General features: G+C 51.6%; 1 protein-coding gene across 3 annotated transcripts; it reads right to left on the reverse strand.

The window, feature by feature from the left end:
• Positions 1-1,050: 1,050 nt before the first annotated feature.
• On the reverse strand, positions 1,051-17,581 carry TICAM1 (TIR domain containing adaptor molecule 1). 3 transcript variants are annotated; one of them, XM_055102802.2, is made up of 3 exons: positions 16,418-17,581; positions 5,473-5,546; positions 1,051-3,629 (listed from the first exon to the last, which is right to left on the reverse strand). In XM_055102802.2, exon 3 carries the CDS (start codon positions 3,488-3,490, stop codon positions 1,358-1,360), a length of 2,133 nt encoding a protein of 710 aa, XP_054958777.2. In that variant the 5' UTR covers positions 3,491-3,629; positions 5,473-5,546; positions 16,418-17,581; the 3' UTR covers positions 1,051-1,357.
• Between the last annotated feature and the right edge of the window lie 3,053 nt (positions 17,582-20,634).

Below are 20,634 nucleotides of genomic sequence, written 5' to 3' on the forward strand. Positions count from 1 at the left end.
GCTCCATTCTTATTCTTGGAAGGTCTGTCACCCTGAAAAATATTAATCCCTTCCATGTGGGTCCCCATACTTAATGAGTGCTGCACCTGCTACCCAGGTATGGTGTACCTGATATGTGGTTCTGCATATGATCCGCTGAGGCCTTGAAACAACAGCCTCCACAGACCCATTTCTCAGATGAAAAAGCAGAGGCTCCGACAGGGGAGGCACTTGCCAAATGTCACACAGTGGCATTGGAGTCCAACCTTGGTGGGGGCATCAAAGGCAGACCCCAAAGAAAAAGGAAGGGCTGCAGCAAAAACTGCTAAATGTCCCCCAATGGCATTCATTCAAATTCATTCATTTATTCACTCATCCATTCATTCACTCACTCATTCATTCATTCACTCATTCATTCATTCACTCATCCATTCACTCACTCATCCATTCACTCACTCATCCATTCACTCGTTCATTCTTTCACTCGTTCATTCTTTCACTCGTTCATTCATTCACTCACTCGTTCATTCATTCACTCATTCATTCACTCGTTCATTTATTCACTCACTCATTCACTCATTCATTCATTCACTCACTCGCTCACTCATTCATTCATTCATGCATTCATTCATAGCTCACTGCAGCCTTCGGCTCCTGGGCTCAAGCAATCCTCCCACCTCAGCCTCCTGAGTACCTGAGACTACAGGCGTGCACCACCACGCCCAGCTAACTTTTGTATTTTTGAAGATACGGGGTCTCACCATGCTGCCCAGGCTGCACCCTCCCCGCCCTCAACAGTATCTTTTCCCCCCACCTTTCCTGGTATTAGAACCCCGACTCGGGAGGCACATGGCCGTTCAGAAAGGACTACATTTCCCAGCGTTCCTTGCGGCAGGAGCAGGGCCATGTGATTATATTCTGGCCAATGGGATGAGGGCAAAGGCCGGTCTATGCCCTCCAAGAAGAGGCGTGCACTTCCCGCTTCCGGTTCCCTTTTGCGGGAGCGGGAGCCACGTGTTTTATAACAAATAGCCAGGCAGAAGGTGTCCCAGAAGACAATGGCGCTGCGGAAGCATTCAATAAATATTTATTATAATTAAAAGACCGTAGCAATACCCCCACCACCAAGACCCCTCACCCAGAAATAGAGAGATTGGAATTGTAAACACCGTATCCAGTTCTGACCACCCTGAAAGCCAGGGCATCATCGCGCCCGTTTTGTCCTAAATGAAGGGCTCCCGGACAATGTCCTGAAAGTGGCAGATGACCCCATCTTCCACCGTCCACAGGGCACAGGGCAGACCGGGGTGGTCTATGGGGTCCTGGCCGATGCCTGGGTCCAGGGGTGTTCCCCAGGTGGTCAGGCAAGGACACGCGGTCATTCCGCCTCCTGCGTCTTGTCCTCGGGCGCCTGGGACCCTCTCTGGTTCCACATGTGGTTGTTCAGCCCCAGCTGTACCATCTGTGCGTGGTGGATAATGAGGGGTTGCAGCCCTGGGCTCTGAGGGGGTGTGGGTGAGGCCGTAGGGAAGGCTGGGGACTGCGGGAAGGGCAGTGACTGTGGAAAGGCTGCTGGCTGTGGGGAGGGCGGTGGGGGGGTGCCAGCCTGCCATGCGTGCAGGGGTGGCGGCTGCGGGCACCCCGGCCAAGTGGGAAAGGGTGGCGGGGCTCCCAGGGGCACCTGGCCCCCAAAGGGCATTCGAGCCCCATAGGGCGCCCCAGTCCCAAATGACATGTGGCTCCCAAAAGCCACCTGGAGCTGCTCCATCTGTGCCTGGTAGGACAAGTAGCTCTGGAGGTAGGCTGAGTAGGCTGCGTTCAGTGCCGCCGCCTGCATCCGCTCACCGTCCAGGTGTTGGCTCTGTTCCCGCAGGGCTCGGGTGTCCTGTTCCTTCCTCCACATGGCCTTTCGGGCCTGAAGCCTGTGGGGCTTGAAGGTGTTGGCCACCTTCCTGGCGAAGATCTGGGAGTGTTCGTCCAGCCGCACCAGCCCGGAGAGCAGGCTGGCCGTGTCGGAGCTGAGCTGGGCCGGGGAGCTCTCCAGGGGCAGGAAGGGGATGACACAGTCTGGCGACCCCTGTCGCGTGAGGTTGCTCATCATGGCTTGGTTCACCTGGTGCAGGCTCAGGCGACAGTCGAAGTTGGAGGTGAGAAGTAGGATGATGAAAGCTGAGTGGTCTATGGCGTCCTGCAGGCAGCTCAGCTCCCCGCGCCCCGGCACCTGGAAATCCTCGCAGAAGGTGGCACCGTCGGGCACGCCAAGGGCCTCTAGCTTCTCCCGAACCCGCAGGGCGATGTGTTCGTCTGCCCTGGCGTGGAGGATCACAAAGTTATAGAATTTCTGTTCCGATGATGATTCCAGGGAGGAAGGGAACAGGGAGGAGGGGGTCAGGTGAGCTGAACAAGGGGTAGATGAAGGAGGAGGAGGAGGAGGGGATGTTTCTGGGGTGGTGGGAGTAGGTGGGCACGGCTTGGTATTTGGAGAGGTGGTATCTTCTACAGAAAGTTGGAGTGGCGTCTGGTCTTTGACAGAGCAGGGGTTTTTGACCGGCTCCAAAATAGGCAAGGGGAGAGACTGGGGGCCTGCAGACCCCTCAGTGCACTCCACTGGGTAGTTGGTGCTGGTTTCTGGAGCTGCGGGGGTATCAGGGAGGCCAGTGGAGGTTGCATCTGGGGCCACTTCGGGAAGCCCAGGAGGTGGGCTGCTTGGCAGCTCTGGGGGGCTGGCAATCTCCCCCGATGGCGGCCAGCTCATCTCCTCAGGCTCCTGGCAGCCACCGGGGACAGGCTCGGGCACCAAGCTGGCCTGGGGGTCGTCACAGAGCTTGCTGGGCCCATGTGGGCTGCGGTGCAGGCTGAGGAAGGGCATGGTGGGGGACTGGCTGATTTCCAAGTTGCTGGCCAGGGAGGCGGGGCTGCCAGTGGATCGCAGGGAGCACCCTTGGCTCCAGTCCGAAACACCGTCAATGGGGCGTGGGAGGCTCCTGGTCCCAGAGTGCAAAGCCGAGGACGGTGGGAGGCAGCCCAGATTGGACTGGAGCGTCCGGATGCTCCCTGGATCCCCAGCAATGTCCCACCCACACCGGTTTCGGGCCTCATCCTGAAGTTCCCCCAGCCGGTGGTCGTCCCTGGAGCTGAGGGTGCGGACGGCTTCCTGGTAGGCCACGTCCCGCAGCGAGGCCGGGCACAGCTTCTCCTCAGCCAGCAGGTGGTACAAGCGGGCCACAGCCCAGGACACATCTGGGGGCTCCTCTGGGTCCTCAGTGCTGTCCACGCCAGCCCACTGGCGGGCCACCAGCCGGGCCACCGCATCGGCCTTCAATGCCTCTAGAGAGATCCTGGCCTCAGTTTCCTGGCCCAGCTTCAGGAGAACCATGGCATGCAGGAGGTCCTGCCCCTGGCAGCCTGGGCGTGGGGTCTTCAGTTTGTGCTTCAGATACAAGAGCTTGTCCTGGCCTGCTGCACCTAGAATGTCGAAGGCGCTAGGAAGTGATGGGCCCGTGCAGGCCATGGGCACAGGTGGGTGCAGCCTCCGGCAGCAGAAGCTGGGGGTGGTGAAGGCATGTTCCACACTGCCCCCCGCCTTCTGCACGCCCAGTGTCCCCTACCCATTCACTGTTCCAGGTTCCGCAGGAGCTGCCCAAGCAGATCTGTAGGAAACAGGAGAAGCAAACACACTTACCCCCAAGAAAGGTCAGCACGGGAAGGCGGCCCACACACCCCCGCCTGCTTTCCCCGCCTGCCACCCAGACCTAGCCAGGTGACCTTCGGCAACACGTCGCCTCCTTCAACTTCCATTTCTTCCTCTGCAAAATGCTATGAGGCCAGTGTGGTGGCTCAGGCCTGTGATCTCAGCACTTTGGGAGGCTGAAGCAGGAGGATCACTTAAGCCCAGGACTTCGAGACCAGCCTGGGCAACACAGCCAGACTCCGTCTCCACTAAAAGTTTAAAAATTAGCTGGGCTGGGTGAGGGGGCTTAAGCCTGTAATCCCAGCAGTTGTGGAGGCCGAGGCGGCGGGATCACCTGAGGTCAGGAGTTCGAGACCAGCCTGGCCAACATGGTGAAACCCCGTTTCTACTAAAAATACAAAGAATGAGCCAGGAGTGGTGGTGCATTCTTGTAATCCCAGCTACTTGGGAAACTGAGGCAGGAGAATCGCTTGAACACAGGAGGTGGTGGCTGCAGTGAGCCAAGATCATGCCACTGCACTCCAGCCCGGGCAGCAGAGTGAAACTCCGGCTCAAAAAACAAAAAAAGTAGCTGGGTGTGGTGGCACGTGCCTGTTGTTCCAGCTACTCCGGAGGCTGAGATGGGAAGATTGCTTAAGCCCAGGAGGTTGAGGCTGCAGTGAGCTATGATGGTACCACTGCACTCCAGCCTGGGCAACAGAGCGAGACCCAGTCTCAAAAAAAAAAAAAAAAAATGCTATCATCTGAGACTTACCTGGTGTTACCTGGGAGGTAAACACTATTACACTATTTTCCCCATTTACAGATGAAGAAAGCGAGACACACAGAGGTGATGTCACTTGCCCAAAGTCACACTATCAGTGGATGGCAGAAGACGGATTTCAACCCAGGCAGTCTGGCCGTGGAGGCTGTGTGCCTAATGGCATACACTTACAGACTTGTTTTGGGGAATTGAGTTGGATTAACACAGAGATACTTCTGAGTTTGATGACTGAAAGCCAGTAGGTGCTCAATACATGCTTGCTAAATAAAGTAGTCAGCCTCGGCTGGGCACGGTGGCTTACACCTGTAATCCCAGCACTTTGGGAGTCCGAGGAGGGCGGCTCACCTGAGGTCAGGAGTTCAAGACCAGCCTGGCCAACATGGTGAAACCCCATCTCTACTAAAAATACAAAAAAATTAGCCGGGTTTGGTGGTCTGTGCCTGTAATCCCAGCTACTCAGGAGGCTGAGGCAGGAGAATCGCTTGAATCCGGGAGGCAGAGGTTGCAGTGAGCAAAGATCGCACCATTGCACTCCAGCCTGGGCAACAAGAGCGAAACCCCGTCTCAATAAATAAATAAATAGTCAGCCTTCTAGATGGTCCTCAAGGACCCAACATCCTGGTATTTGCAGTCTTGAACAGTCCTTCCAACACTGTCCCAGCGTTGAACTATGGGATTAACAGAATATGGCAAGGGAGCTAGGCACCACATCCACATCCACTCATTTTTCAAGAGAAGCCAGAGATCTAGATTTTTAGAAATCCGCTCATTCTTCTCGGGATGACAATCAATTCCAATATTTTTAAGAGACTTTGTGAGTTTAAAAAAAAGTTTGGGCCGGGCGCAGTGGCTCACGCCTATAATCCCAGCACTTTGGGAGGCTGAGGCGGGCAAACCACGAGATCAGGAGGTCGAGACCAGCCTGGCCAATATGGTGAAACCCCGTCTCTACTAAAAATACAAAAAATTAGCTGGGCATGGTGGCAGGCGCCTGTAATCCCAGCTACTCGGGAGGCTGAGGTAGGAAAATCGCTTGAACCTGGGAGGCGGAGGTTGCAGTGAACCGAGACTGCACCATTGCACTCCAGCCTGGGCGACAGAGTGAGACTCCATCTGAAAAAAAAAAAAAAAAAGTTTGGAGCCAGGCCTGGTGGTGTGTGCCTGTGGTCCCAGCTACTCGGGAGGCTAAGGCAGGAGGATTGCTTGAGCCAAGGAAGTTGAGGCTGCAGGGAAGGATACATACATAGCATTCATTCATTCATTTAAGAAGTAATTTTTTGGCCGGGCGCGGTGGCTCATGCCTGTAATCCCAGTGCTTTGGGAGGCTGAGGCAGGTGGATCACAAGGTCAGGAGTTCAAGACCAGCCTGGCCAACATGGTGAAACTCTGTCTCTACTAAAAAAAAAAAATAAAAAATAAAAAAATAAAAAATTTAGCCGGGCATGGTCGCGTGTGCCTGTAATCCCAGCTACTTGGGAGGCTGAGGCAGAAGAATCGCTTGAACCTGGGAGGTGGAGGTTGCAGTGAGCCGAGATCGTGCCACTGCACTCCAGCCTGGGCAAAAGAACAAGACTCCATCAAAAAACAAACAAAAAGAAGTAATTTTTAGCCAGGTGTGGTGGCTCATGCTGCTAATCCTAGCACTTTGGGAAGCTAAGGCAGACAGATCACTTGAGGTCATGAGTTCAAGATCAGCCTGGTCAACACGGTGAAACTCCCGTCTCTACTAAAAAAAAAAAAAAAAAATTGCCAGACATGGTGTTGGGCACCTGTACTCCCAGCTACTTGGGAGGCTGAGGCAGGAGAATCACTTGAACCCAGGAGGCGGAGGTTACAGTGAGCCAAGATCACGCCACTGCATTCCAGCCTGGATGACAGAGCGAAACTCCATCTCAAAAAAAAAAAAAAAGTAATTTTTTCAGCATCTGCCATGTATTGGGTACTAGTGAATACACCAGTGCGCAGACAAGGAAAAACAGCAATAGACTCTTCCCTGGAGCAACTGACTGTCTAATGGTATGTTAGTTATATGTAATATATAAGCATCATATATATTACATACGACAATATAACGGGCATGTGTGGATACACACACACACTTACATGCAACCACTTATTTGAGGGCTTACTACATGCTATATTGTGCTCCCCTCTGTTCTTTAAACTGGGCACAGTCCTGCCTCAGGACCTTTGCACTGGCTGTTCCCTCTGCCTATATCACTGTTACCCCCCAGATATCCCTATGGCTCACTCCCTTACCCTCCTTCATGTTTTTGGTTAAGCCTGTCCTGATCCCACTGTGCAGATCTCCCTTTGACAGGGGCCACAAAATATGGCCCACCATTTTTTTTTTTTTTTTTTTTTTTTTTTTTGAGACAGAGTCTCACTCTTGTTGCCCAGGCTGGAGTGCAATGGCACGATCTCGGCTCACCACAACCTCCGCCTCCCGGGTTCAAGCGATTCTTCTGCCTCATCCTCCCAAGTAGCTGGGATTACAGGCATGCACCACCATGCCTGGTTAATTTTGTATTTTTAGTAGAGACGGGGTTTCTCCATGTTGGTCAGGCTGGTCTTGAACTCCCGACCTCAGGTGATCCTCCTGTCTCGGCCTCCCAAAGTGTTGGGATTACAGGCATGAGCCACCCCGCCCGGCCTTTTTTTTTGAGACAGAGTTTCACTCTTGTTGCCCAGGCTGGAGTACAATGGTGCAATCTCAGCTCACCGCAAACTCCGCCTCCCGGATTCAAGCAATTCTCCTGCTTCAGCCTCCCGAGTAGCTGAGATTACAGGCATGCACCACCATGCCCGGCTAATTTTGTATTTTTAGTAGAGATGGGGTTTCTCCGTGTTGGCCAGGCTGGTCTTGAACTCCCGACCTCAGGTGATCCGCCTGCCTCTGCCTCCCAAAGTGCTGGGATTACAAGCGTGAGCCACTGTGCCGGCCAATTGTTTTTTAGTTTTGTCTTGTTTTGACACAGAGTCTCGCTCTGTCGCCCAGGCTGCAGTGCAGTGGCATGATCTTGGCTCACTGCAACCTCCACCTCCCGGGTTCAAGCGATTCTCCTGCTTCAGCCTCCCGAGTAGCTGGGACCACAGGCACCCGCCACCACGCCCAGCTAATTTTTGTACTTTTTATAGAGACGGGGTTTCACCATATTGGCCAGGCTGGTCTTGAACTCCTGACCTTGTGTGATCCGCCCACCTTGGCCTCCCAAAGTGCTGGGATTATAGGTGTGAGCCACTACACCCAGCCAATTGCTTTTATAAATAAAGTTTTATTGCAACACAGACATCCTCACTCATTTACATATATCGATGGCTGCTTTCCCACTAGAGTGATGGAGTAGCTACAACAGAGACTATGGGGTCTACAAAGTGGAAAATATTCACTCTCTGACCCTTGACAGAAAAAGTTTGTAGACACCTGGGTTATGAGACAGCCATGTGATTTTTTTATTTTCCATTCCACAGAGGGGCAAACATGACCAAGATCACACAGCTAGTGACTGATAGAGCAGCCATTTGATGCCAATGTTTGTAACACCAAATGCCTTTTAATTAGTATGGGGTATGACTGGCTATTATGGGTTCAATCGTGTCCCTCCCCAAAATCATATGTTGAAGTGCCAACCTCCAGTAGCTCAGAATGTGACTTTATTTAGAGAAAAGGCCTTTTTTTGGTTTGTATTTGGCTTTGGTGTTTTTGTTTGTTTGTTTTTGATGTTGAAAGTATTTTTATTTGGCCGGGCGTGACGGCTCATGCCTGTAATCCCAGCAATTTGGGAGGTGGAGGTGAGCTGATCACTTAAGATCAAGAGCTCGAGACCAGCCTGGCCAACATGGTGAAATCCCGTCTTCACTAAATATACAAAAATTACCCAGGCATGGCCAGGCGCAGTGGCTCACGCCTGTAATCCCAGCACTTTGGGAGGCCGAGGTGGGCAGATCACCTAAGGTCAGGAGTACGAGACCAGCCTGGCTAACATGGTGAAACTCCATCTCTACTAAAAATGCAAAAATTAGCCAGGCATGGTGGCGGGCGCCTGTAGTCCCAGCTACTCGGGAGGCTGAGGCAGGAGAATGGCGTGAACCTGGTAGGCGGAGCTTACATTGAGCCAAGATAGCGCCACTGCACTCCAGCCTGGGTGACAGAGCAAGACTCTGTCTTAAAAAAAAAAAAAAAAAAAAAATTAGCCAGGCATGGTGGCATGCGCCTGAAATCCCAGCTACTCAGGAGGCTGAGGTGGGAGGATTGGTTGAGCCTGGGAGGTTGAGGCTGCAGCAAGCAAGCTAAGATCTCGCCACTGCACTCCAGCCTGGGTAACAGAGCGAGAACCTGCATCAAAAAAGGAAAAGGCGGGGGGCATTCAGATACAGACAGCTAACTGCACAGAAGGAAGATGATGTGAGGAGACCCAGGGAGAAGGCGGCCGTCTGCAAGCTAAGGAGAGTCCTCAGAAGGAACCAACCCTACAACACCTCGATCTTGGACTTCCAGCCTCCATAACTGTGAGAGAATAAATTTCTGTTGCTTAAGCCATCCGGGCTGGGGCACTTTATTACCGCAGCCACAGCAGCTAATATGCTGCAGATACTTGCAGTCTAGATCAGCCTCAACACTCTCTGTCTGTGTTGTCCAGTATGGCAGCCCCCAGCTACCTGTGTCTACTGGGCACCTGAAATGTGGCTGTGGTAGTGAAGAGACACTGAATTTTAAATTTTTTTTTTTAGGATGAAGTCTTGCTCTGTCGCCCAAGCTGGAGTGCAGTGGTGCGATCTTGGCTCACTGCCACCCCCCTCTCCTGGGTTCAAGTTATTCTTGTGCCTCAGCCTCCCCAGTAGCTGGGATCACAGGCACATGCCACCACGCCCGGCTAATTTTTGTATTTTTAGTAGAGACAGGGTTTTGCCATGTTGGCCAGGCTGGTCTTGAACTCCTGACCTCAAGCTATCTGCCCACCTCAGCCTCCCAAAGTACTGGGATTACAGGTATGAGCCACCATGCCTGGCTTGAATTTTAACTTTTATCCAGTTTTTTTTTTGTTTTTTTTGTTTGTTTGTTTGTGTTTTTTTTTGGAGACAGAGTCTCGCTCTGTCATCCAGCCTGGAGTGCAGTGACGCAATCTCAGCTCACTGCAACCTCTGCCTCCCGGTTTCAAGAGATTCTCCTGCCTCAGCCTCCTGAGTAGCTGGGATTACAGGTTCGCACCACTATGCCCGGCTAATTTTTGTATTTTTAGTAGAGATGGGGTTGCCTTATATTGGTCGGGCTGGTCTCGAACCCCTGACCTCAGAGGACCCACCTGCCTTGGCCTCCCAAAGTGTTGGGATTACAGGCGTGAGCCACCGCAGGACACAAAGAAGGGAACAACAGGGCCAGGCACAGTGGCTCACGCCTGTAATCCCAGCACTTTGGGAGGCCGAGGCAGGTGGATCACCTGAGGTCAGGAGTTCAAGACCATCCTGGCCAACATGGCGAAATCCCGTCTCTACTAAAAATACAAAAATTAGCCAGGTGTGGTGGCGGGTGCCTGTAGTCCCAGCTACTAGGGAGGCTGAGGTGGGAGAATCACCTGAACCCAAGAAGTCGAGGCTGGAGTGAGCAGAGATCACACCACTGTACTCCAACCTGGGTGACAGAGCAAGACTCTGTCTCCAAAAAAAAAAAAAAAAATACCAGAGCCTGTTTAAGGGTGGTGGTGAGGAGGAGGGAGAGGAGGGTGGGGAGTGGTGGCTCACGCCTGCAATCCTAGCACTTTGGAAGGCCGAGGTGTGTGGATTGCCTGAGCTCAGGAGTTCGAGACCAGCCTGGGCAACACGGTAAAACCCCGTTTGTACTAAAATACAAAAAATTAGCCGGGTGTGGCAGTGTGCGCCTGTAATCCCAGCTGCTTGGGAGGCTGAGGGAGGAGAATTGCTGGAACCCGGGCGGCGGAGGTTGCAGTGAACTGAAATGGCGCCACTGCACTCCACCCTGGGCGACAGAGCGAGACTCTGTCTTAAAACAACAACAAAAAAAAACTACCTGTCAGGTACGACAGTTATTACCTGTGTGATGGAATAATCTGTACACCAAACCCTGTGACATGCCATTTAGCTATATAACAAACCTGGATGTGTACCCGTTAATTTTTGTATTTTTGTAGAGACTGGGTCTCCCCATGTTGCCTGGGCTCAAGTGATCCTCCCACCTTGGCCTCCCAAAGTGTTGGGATTACAGGCGTGAGCCACCGCGGCCGGCATTTTATCTAATTTTTAATTAATTAAGGCAGGGTGCAGTGGCTCATGCCTATAATCCCAGTACTTTAGGGGGCTGAGGTAGGAGGATCTCTTGAGCCCAAGAGTTCGAGACCAGCCTGGGCAACAATGAGACCCATCTCTACAAAAAATAAAAATAGGCCGGGTGCGGTGGCTCATGCCTGTAATCCCAGCACTTTGGGAGGCTGAGGCAGGTGGATCACCTGAGTTTAGAAGTTCGAGACCAGCCTAGCCAACACAGTGAAACCCTGTCTCTACTAAAAATAAAAAATATTAGCAGGGCGTGGTGGCAGTTGCTGGTAATCCCAGCTACTCGGGAGGCTGAGACAGGAGAATCCCTTGAACCAGGGAGGCAGAGGTTGCAGTGAGCCAAGATCGCACCATTGCACTCCAGCCTGGGCAACAAGAGCAAAACTCCCTCTCAAAATAAAGAAACAAACAAATAAATAAATAAATAAAATTAAAATATAAATAAAATTAAAATAAAAATAATTAGCTGGGTGTGGTGGTGCGTGCCTGTGGCCCCAGCTCCTTGGTAGACTGAGGTCAGAGGATCACCTGAGGCCAGGAGAATCAAAGCTGCAGTGACCAGAGATCCCGCCACTGCACTCCAGCCTGGGCAATAGAGTGAGACGCTGTCTCAAAAACAACAAAATAAAAAAGGTATGGAAGATGCCTCATTCGTAATGGAACATTATATTGAACCATGTTGGGTATATTGAGTTAAATAAAATATATTATTAAGTGTATTTACATATTGGATTAATAAAATGTATTATTAGGAGATATATATATATATTTATTTATTTATATATTTTGGAGATGGAGACTTGCTCTATTTTCCAGGCTACAGTGCAATGGCATGATCTCGACTCACTGCAACCTCTGCCTCCCAGGTTCAAGCGATTCTCTTGCCTCAGCCTTCCGGGTAGCTGGGACTACAGGCATCCGCCATCATACCCGGCTAATTTTTGTATTTTTAGTAGAGACAGGGTTTTACCATGTTGCCCAGGCTGGTCTTGAACTCCTGACCTCAAGTGATCTGCCAGCCTCGGCCTCCCAAAGTGCTGGGATTACAGGTGTGAGCCACTGTTCGCGGCTGCTTCATGTTATATTTCTGTTGGACAGCACAGTTTTAGACATCTCCACTACAGTCCAGTAATATTGGAGTATGGCCCCTTTTTGACACAAGGAAACAGAGGCACAGAGAAGTTGAGTAAGTAGTCCAGAGTCACACAGCTCATAAGGGATACAGCTGGATTAGAACCCAGGCTGTCTGGTTCTAGAACCCACTGAGCTTTTTGGCTCCTTTTAACATTTCCAGATTTAACACAGACTCCAGCTTATGTGGACCTGGTTATGGGGCCTGAGAAACAGCCTCACCTAGTTTTAATTAAACTAATGTTCATGAAATAAGCATATGGCCTAAGTTCTCCTCTAGAGAAGTGGAGGATAAAAGGTTTTTCCTAATAATCTTAGGAAATAATAATAATAATAATAAAATAATGCAGGCACAATCGGACAATAAGAAAAAGGCCAGATGCCAATCTTCTATCTCTGTTGTAAGCTCTACATAAAATGGGATAAAAATGAAAATGGGCTGGGCGCGGTGGCTCATACCTGTAATCCCAGCACTTTGGGAGGCCGAGGCGGGCAGATCACGAGGTCAGGAGATTGAGACCATGCTGGCTAACACGGTGAAACCCCGTCTCTACTAAAAATACAAAAAATTAGCCAGGTGTGGTGGCGGGCACCTGTACTCCCAGCTACTTGGGAGGCTGAGGCAGGAGAATGGTGTGAACCTGGGAGGCGGAGCTTGCAGCGAGCCGAGTTGGTGCCACTGCACTCCAGCCTGGTGACAGAGTGAGACTCCATCTCAAAAAAAAAAAAAAGATCCTATATTCAGGTGGGACCACAAGTCGGCCAAAACTTTTTGAAATGATCAAGACAACTACTTGGAATACGGTCCAATACCCCCACCCCCGTTAAGTTCGATGATCCACGAATCAACTGCTCTTCCCACCTCCCGGTGGTTCCTGGGAACGGTTGTGTGTATAACTTACCAAGCAAAAAGCAAACATACATTGGCACGTACCCTCCAATTTTTAGCTGATAAGAGGGCATAGATGATAAAGTGTGGAGAAGGGCCGTGCTGGGACAGGGTAGCAGTGGGGCTGGGCGTCATGCTGAAAATTCATTCAGTTGAACACTTAGAATTCACACTCTTTTTTGTTTTTTTTATTTTTTTTGAGACGGAGTCTCGGTCTGTCTCCCAGGCTGGAGTGCAGTGGCGCGATCTCGGCTCACTACAAGTTCTGCCTCCCGGGTTCCCACTGTTCTCCTGCCTCAGCCTCCTGTGTTGCTGTTTTTTGACAGGATCTTGCTCTGTTACCCAGGCTGGAGTGCAGTGGTGTGATCATAGCTCACTGCAGCCTCAACCTCCTGGGATCAAGAAGTGATCCTCCCACTCAGCCTCCCAAGTAGCTGGGACTACAGGCACATGCCACCATGCCCAGCTAATTATTAATGTTTTGTAGGGACGGGGTCTGGAACTCCTGGGCCCAAGTGATCCTCCCACCTTGGCCTCCCAAAGTGCTCGGATTACAGGTATGAGCCACTGCACCCAGCCTACATGTCAGTAAAATATATATACATATATATATTTTTTGAGACGGAGTCCCACTTTGTCGCCCAGGCTGGAGTGCAGTGGTGCGATCTGGGCTCACTACAGCCTCCGCATCCTGGGCTCAAGTGATTCTTGTGCCTCACTCTCCTGAGTAGCTGGGATTACAGGAGCCTGCCACCACGCCCAGATAATCTTTTTTTTTTTTTTCTGAGACCAAATCTCCCTCTGTCGCCAGGCTGGAGTGCAGTGGCGCGATCTCGGCTCACTGCAACCTCCACCTCCTGGGTTCAAGTGATTCTCCTGCCTCACCCTCCTGAGTAGCTGGGACTACAGGCGCATGCCACCATGCCCAGGTAATTTTTGTATTTTTAGTAGGGACGGGGTTTCACCATGTTGGCCAGGATGGTCTCAATCTCTTGATCTCGTGATCCGCCTGCCTTGGCCTCCAAAATTCTGGGATTACAGGCGTTAGCTACCGCGCCCGGCTAGGTTTTGTAATTTTAGTAGAGACAGAGTTTCAGGCTGTTGGCCAGGCTGGTCTCGAACTCCTGACCTCAATCGATCCACCTGCCTTGGCCTCCCAGAGTGCTGGGATTACAGGCATGAGCCACTGCGCCCGGCCTGTATAGGACTCTTAAAGCAGTGCCTGGCACACGCATGCCCCACAAACATTAGCATGCAAGACTGAAACCTCCTTGCAAGAAGGACTCAGGGGAGTTTTGCAGAAAACACGACAAAGCCAGCCAGACTTAGAATCATCAAGGCATGACCATCTCCACCTGAATGCCTGGCAAATCTCTAAAATCACGTGGTCTTTCTTCTCATTCTCTCTGCCCCCCAGGCCTGAACTCAACTCTATTTCAGTGACTGCCCCAGCTTCCCCCGCCCGCCTCCCCTGCCCACTGCCACCTCCACCTTCTCGAGACCCAGCAAGTTTCATTTCTCACTGTCCATGGCTGGGACAAAGTCCACTCCTCACTCTGAAGAGCAGGCGCCTGGCAGGATGAAAACACCCACGGGGTAGGAGGGTTCTGGCTCTGCCACCTGCCGGCTTGTGTGGTCTGTTTCTCAGCCTCAGCTTCCTCATTTATAACACCCACATGAACTGGTACTTAGGATGAATGGGAGTCTGTTTTGAAGCTTTCATGCGAAAATATGGTTAAAAAGTTTAGATCAGTGCCCAGCAAGGAGCAAGAGCTTGATATAATAATATTAGTGTGACAATAAATATTGGCAGACTTTTTCTCTTCCTCTTCCTTTTTAAAAAAATTTTTGATTTTTAATTTCATTTCTTTTTTTTTTTTTTTTTTTTTTGACACAGAGTCTTGCTGTGTCGCCCAGGCTGGAGTGCGGTGGCGCGGTCTGGGCTCACTGCAACCTCCGCCTCTTGGGTTCAAGTGATTCTCCTGCCTCATCCTCCTGAGTGGCTGGGATTACAGGCATGCACCACCACGCCCCGCTAATTTTTGTATTTTTAGTAGAGACAGGGTTTTGCCATGTTGGTCAGGCTGGTCTCAAACTCCTGACCTCAGGTGATCTGCCTGGGATTACAGGCGTGAGCCACCTGCCCAGCCCCCATTTCATTTTTTTTAGAGACAGGGTCTCACTCTGTCACCCAGGCTGGAGTGCAGTAGTGGGATCACGGCTTACTGCAGCCTTGAACTCCCGGGTTCAAGTGATCCTCCCACCTCAGCCTCCCGAGTAGCTGGGACTACAGGTGTGCGGCACCACACCTGGCTAATTTTTGTATTTTTGGTAGAGACAGAGTCTCACCCATGTTACCCAGGCTCCTGGGCTCAAGCAATCCACCTGCCTCAGCCTCCCAAAGTGTTGGGATTACAGGCATAAACCACTGCACCCGGCTAACTTTCTTTTCGAATTTTTTTGTAGAGGTGGAGTCTCGCTGTGCTGCCCAGGCTTGTCTTGAACTCCTGGGCTCAAGTGATCCTCCCACCTTGTCCTTTTTAAATGTTTTAACCACCTCTCCCACTCTCCTTCCCACACTCTCATGCAGCCTTTCATGCATCGAATATGCATTTATTGAGCACCTACTAGGTCCAGGAACTGTTCAAAGTGCCACTGCATATCAAGGCAGGCACATCCACCCTCACAGAGCTCCCAGTCTGGTTCAGGGAGACCAACAGTAAGCGAGAAAATAACCCAAGATCATTTCAGAGAATGAAAAGTAATGTGAAAGCCATGAACCGGGGGCTGTGTGGCTCTGAGAGACTGGATGGGAAGGGGCTACAGGGGACCACGGTGGTCAAGGGAGGCCTTTGGGGACAGGAGGTGACATTGAGCTGAGACCTAAAGGAGGTGAGGGAGGAGGCTGGGTGGAGATCAGGGAGGAAAGCTTCTGGAAGGTGAAGCCACCTGCCCAAAGGCCCTGGGGCAGGACTGCGCCTGGTGAGCTGGAGGAACAGTGAGGAAGCCCATGTGGCTGGATAACCGTTAGAAGGGGGAGAAAGGAAGAAGGTGTGTGGTGGTACAGGGTGTGAGGTTGGGATCCTGGGTGTCAGGGAAGAGTTTGGGGTGTCAGGGAGGAATTTGGGGTGTCTGGGAGGAATCTGGGGTATTCGGGAGGGATCCTGGGTGTTGGGGAAGAATCCAGGGTGTCAGAGAGGGGTCCTGGGTGTCACGGAGGAATTCGGGGTGTCAGGGAGGGATCTTGGGTGTCAGGGAGAAATTCAGGGCGTTGAGAGAAATATGGGGTGTCAGGTAGGAAGCTTGGGTGTCAGGAATTTGGGGTGAGAAGGAATATGGGGTTTCAGGTAGGAATCCTGGGTGTTGGGGAGGAATCTGGGGTGTCCGGGAGGAATCTGGGGTTTGGGGGAGGGGTCAGGCTGTCGGGGAGGAAGCCAGGGTGCTGGGGAGGATCCCGACAGTGGGGGAGGATCTGGGCCACCAGCGCGGGGAGCTGGAGGTTGAGGGGAACGTCAACCTCCCAACGCGCGGCGCCAGGCCCCCTCCCCCGCACCGGGGCCCTAAGAGGGAGGCCAGGTGGCCTGGAGCCCTGGCGAGCCGCACGGGCTCAGGGCCACCCCCCACACCCCCGACACCTTCTCCACCTCAGGCCCGTCCTCGCCCCTTCCCCACCTACCAGGGATCCGGGGCTGCCGGCTGCGCCACTGGGTCCTGGGGTCCTGGGGGCTGGGGCTTCTGCGGAGTTGCCCGCGGACCGTAGCGCGCTGAGGGCGCTGGCTCCACCCCGCGGCCCGCGCCCTGGGAAGGAAGCGCGCCGCCCCTTCCGCGTCCCGGGTGGGTGTGGGACGTGAGGTCACGGTTTCGGAGTCCTGCCCCGCAGCACCGGGAAAGTCCCCGGGTCGCCCCGCACCCATGCGCTCTCTTCCCAGCCCTTGCGGTCACTTTCAGCAAGTGTGAGCACCTACTGTCTGCAGGGGGCCAGAAGAACTCGCATCTGCTCTCGGGGAGCCCACAGTCATCTGGGCTGGGGTCCCAGATGAGAAAGTAATCACAACGGTAAAGTGGGATCATCTCCGTTAGTGATAGGTGCTTTCCAGGAAATAAATGTAGCAGCTGTTTTTATTTTATTTCTATTATTTTATTTGTTTGTTTGTTTGTTTGTTTGTTTATTTATTTATTTTCCGAGACGGAGTTTCGCTCTTGTTGCCCAGGCTGGAGTGCAATGGCGCGATCTCAGCTCACTGCAACCTCCGCCTCCCGGGTCCAAGCAATTCTACTGCCTCAGCTTCCTGAGTAACTGGGATTACAGGCATGTGCCACCACACCTGGCTAATTTTGTATTTTTAGTAGAGATGGAGTTTCTCCACCTTGGTCAGCGTGGTCTCGAACTCCCAACTTCAGGTGATCCACCTGCCTCGGCCTCCCAAAGTGCTGGGATTACAGGTGTGAGCCACCGTGTCCGGCCTCCCTTTTTTTTTTTTTTTTTAGTTGGAGTCTTACTCTGTGGCCTAGGCTGGAGTGCGGTAGTGCGACCTCGGCTCACTGCAACCTCCACCTCATGGGTTCAAGCGATTCTCCTGCCTCAGCCTCCTGAGTAGCTGGGATTACAGGCACGTGCCACCACACCTGGCTAATTTTTGTATTTTTAGTTGAGATGGGGTTTCACCATGTTGGCCAGGCTGGTCTTGAACTCCTGACCTCAGGTGATCTGCCCGCCTCGGCTTCCCAAAGTGCTGGGATTACAGGCGTGAGCCACTGTGCCCGGCCTAATTTTATTATTATAATAATTATTATTATTTGAAACGGGGTCTCCCTATATTACCCAGGCTGCTTTCAAACTTCCAGGCTCAAGCAATCCTCCCGCCTCGGCCTCTCAAAGTGCTAGGATTACAGGTGTGAGCCATCGCACCTGGCCTATATTATTTTTATCACCACATTAAATAAGATCTAATAATCACAGTGATTTTGCCGTGGTAACAAGTGTCAGATGTGTTTCTGGTTGCAATGCAATCTGAAAGTATCTGTGGCTTTTATTAAGGACAAACGGACAAAGTCCCAGGTCCTGCGGTTGTCTTCATTAATAATTGAGGGAATGGTAATTATCAGTTAGAGTCAGTGAAAATAAAGATGTGAAATTTTTTTCCCCCATCAGAATTCACAGACACCCTGAACACCCCTAAGAGGCTCGGGGACCCCAGGCTGAAGTTCACCTAAAAGTTCTTGTAGGGAGATAGCAATGGAAGTTATGTTGATGTCAAATCCCCCACAGTTCCCCTTATTACTTCTCTCCAGTGAGGGAGAAATTTAATTGAGCACTGACTGTGTTCCAGGAATGTCTAGGCTCTGGGAATACAGTAGCGGGGACGATAGAAATGGTCTTACCCTTCAGGGTCTCCAGGGCTGGTGGGGGAGAGAAAGTTAAACACATCCTCCTGGACTCTCTGTCTCCCACCCCAATATTACCAATTCAAGGAGTGTCTCATAGGTGCTTGTACCCATGCAAAACTGTGCCCAGACTTTTTTTTTTTTTTGAGACAGAATCTCACTCAGTCACCAGGCTGGAGTGCAGTGGCGCAATCTCGGCTCACTGCAACCTCAGCCTCCCGGGTTCAAGCGATCCTCCCGCCTCAGCCTCCCGAGTAGCTGGGACTGCAGGTGCATGCCACCATGCCTGGCTAATATAATTTTTTTTTTCTTTTGTAGAGATGATGTCTTTCTATGTTGACCAGGCTGGTTTCAAACTCCTGGCCTCAAGCAATCCCCCTGCCTTGGCTTCCCAAGGTGTTGGAATTACAGGCGTGAGCCACCATGCCTGGCTTGATCAATGTCTTAAAACAACCGTTTCTCCATCAAAATGGGTTTGATGGTTCCCATTTTACAGATGAGAAAACTGAGGCTCAGAGAAGGTAATGGCTGAAGAATTCAGACTTCCAGGGCTGCAGATGGGTGAATTTGGCCACTTGCAGAGAGGTGCAGTTGCCCCCCCTCTTCTTCAGTGAAAGAAACAGGCCGGGTGCGGTGGCTCATGCCTGTAATCCTAGCACTTTGGGAGGCTGAGGCGGGAGGATTGCTTGAGCCCAGGCGTTCAAGACTAGCCCTGGCAACACAGTGAGATCCCATCTCTACAAAAATTAAAAATAAAGAAAAAATGAGGGCCGGGTGCAGTGGCTCACACCTGCAATCCCAGCACTTTGGGAGGCCGAGGCGGGTGGATCACGAGGTCAGGAGATCAAGACCACCCTGGCTAACACGGTGAAACCCCCGTCTCTACTAAAAATACAAAAAAATTAGCCGGGCGTGGTGGCAGGCACCTGTAGTCCCAGCTACTCAGAAGGCTGAGGCAGGAGAATGGCATGAACCCGGGAGGCGGAGCTTGCAGAGAGCCGAGATCACGCCACTGAACTCCAGCCTGGGCGACACAGCGAGACTCCATCTCAAAAAAAAAAAAGAAAGAAAAAATGAGGCATGGTGGCACATGCCTGTAGTCCCAGCTACCTGGGAGGCTGAGATGGGAGGACCACCAGAGCCCAACAGGTTGAGACTGTAGTGAGCTATGATCGCACCACTGCACTCCAGCCTGGGCAACAGAGAGAAACCCTATCTCAAAGAAAAAAGAAAAAAAAAAAAAAGAAAGATAATATTCCAGTAAAAGTCCAAGTTTTTTTTTACTTTCCCTCTCCAGCACCTCCCCTAGAAGCCTCCACCCACAAGCCCATCCATTCTGTTTTCCACTTTTTTTTTTTCTTTTTGGTGTCAGAGTCTCGCTCTGTCGCCCAGGCTGGAGTGCAGTGGCACGATCTTGGCTCACTGCAACCTCCTCCTCCTGGGTTCAAGCGATTCTCCTACTTCAGCCTCCTGAGTAGCTGGGATTACAGCTGTGCGCCACCACGCCCAGCTAATTTTTGTATTTTTAGTAGAGATGGGGTTTCACCATGTTGGCCAGGCTGGTCTCGAACTCCTGGCCTCAAGTGATCTGCCTGCCTCAGCCTCCCAAAGTGCTGGGATTACAGGCATGAGCCACCATGCCTGGCCTCTGTTTTCCACTTTTGCACACATATCCACAGATCCGTGATCATGATACTGAATATTCTTCGATCTGATTTTCCTGTTTAATTCGCATAGGCCAGAGTTCAGCAAACTGTTTGTTGTAAAGGACCAGACAATAAATACTTTCGGCTGGGCGTGGTGGTTCACGCCTGTAATCCCAGCACTTTGGGAGGCCGAGGCGGGCGGATCACAATGTCAGGAGATCGAGACCATCCTGGCTAAAGCGGTGAAACCCCGTCTCTACTAAAAGTACAAAAAATTAGCCGGGCATGGTGGCAGGTGCCTGAAGTCCCAGTTACTCAGGAGGCTGAGGCAGGAGAATGGTGTGAACCTGTGAGGTGGTGCGGCTTGCAGTGAGCTGAGATCGCGCCACTGCACTCCAGCCTGGGCTACAGAGCAAGACTCCATCTCAAAAAAAAAAAAATTTTACTGTATTCCATTGTCAATACATCTTTGACACTTTCGCAAGTCAACATATGTGTCATGTATGATATTCCAAAACAGGCATTGCTACCTTAAAATGTGGTGGTTATGAGCACCGTGGAGAGAACTTGACTCTTTGAGTCCAAATTTTTTTTTTTTTTTTTGAGACAGAGTCTGGCTCTGTTGCCCAGGCTGGAGTGCAGTGGCGTGATCTTGGTTCACTGCAACCTCTGCATCCTGGGCTAAGTGATTCATGTGCCTCAGACTCCCCAGTAGCTGGGATTACAGGTGTGTGCCACCACACCCAGCTAATTTTTGTATTTTTAATAGAGAGGGGGATTTCACCATGTTGGCCAGTCTGGTCTCGAACTCCTGACCTCAAGTGACCTGCCCGCCTTGGCCTCCCAAAGTGCTGAGATTACA

The sequence above is a fragment of the Pan paniscus genome, chromosome 20 (assembly GCF_029289425.2).
Source record: "Pan paniscus chromosome 20, NHGRI_mPanPan1-v2.0_pri, whole genome shotgun sequence".
Lineage (NCBI taxonomy): Eukaryota > Metazoa > Chordata > Mammalia > Primates > Hominidae > Pan > Pan paniscus.

Coding starts and splice junctions, on each gene's coding strand:
- TICAM1 (XM_008972572.5), bottom strand. CDS start 3,490: ATGGCCTGCACGGGCCCATCACTTCCTAGCGCCTTCGACATTCTAGGT.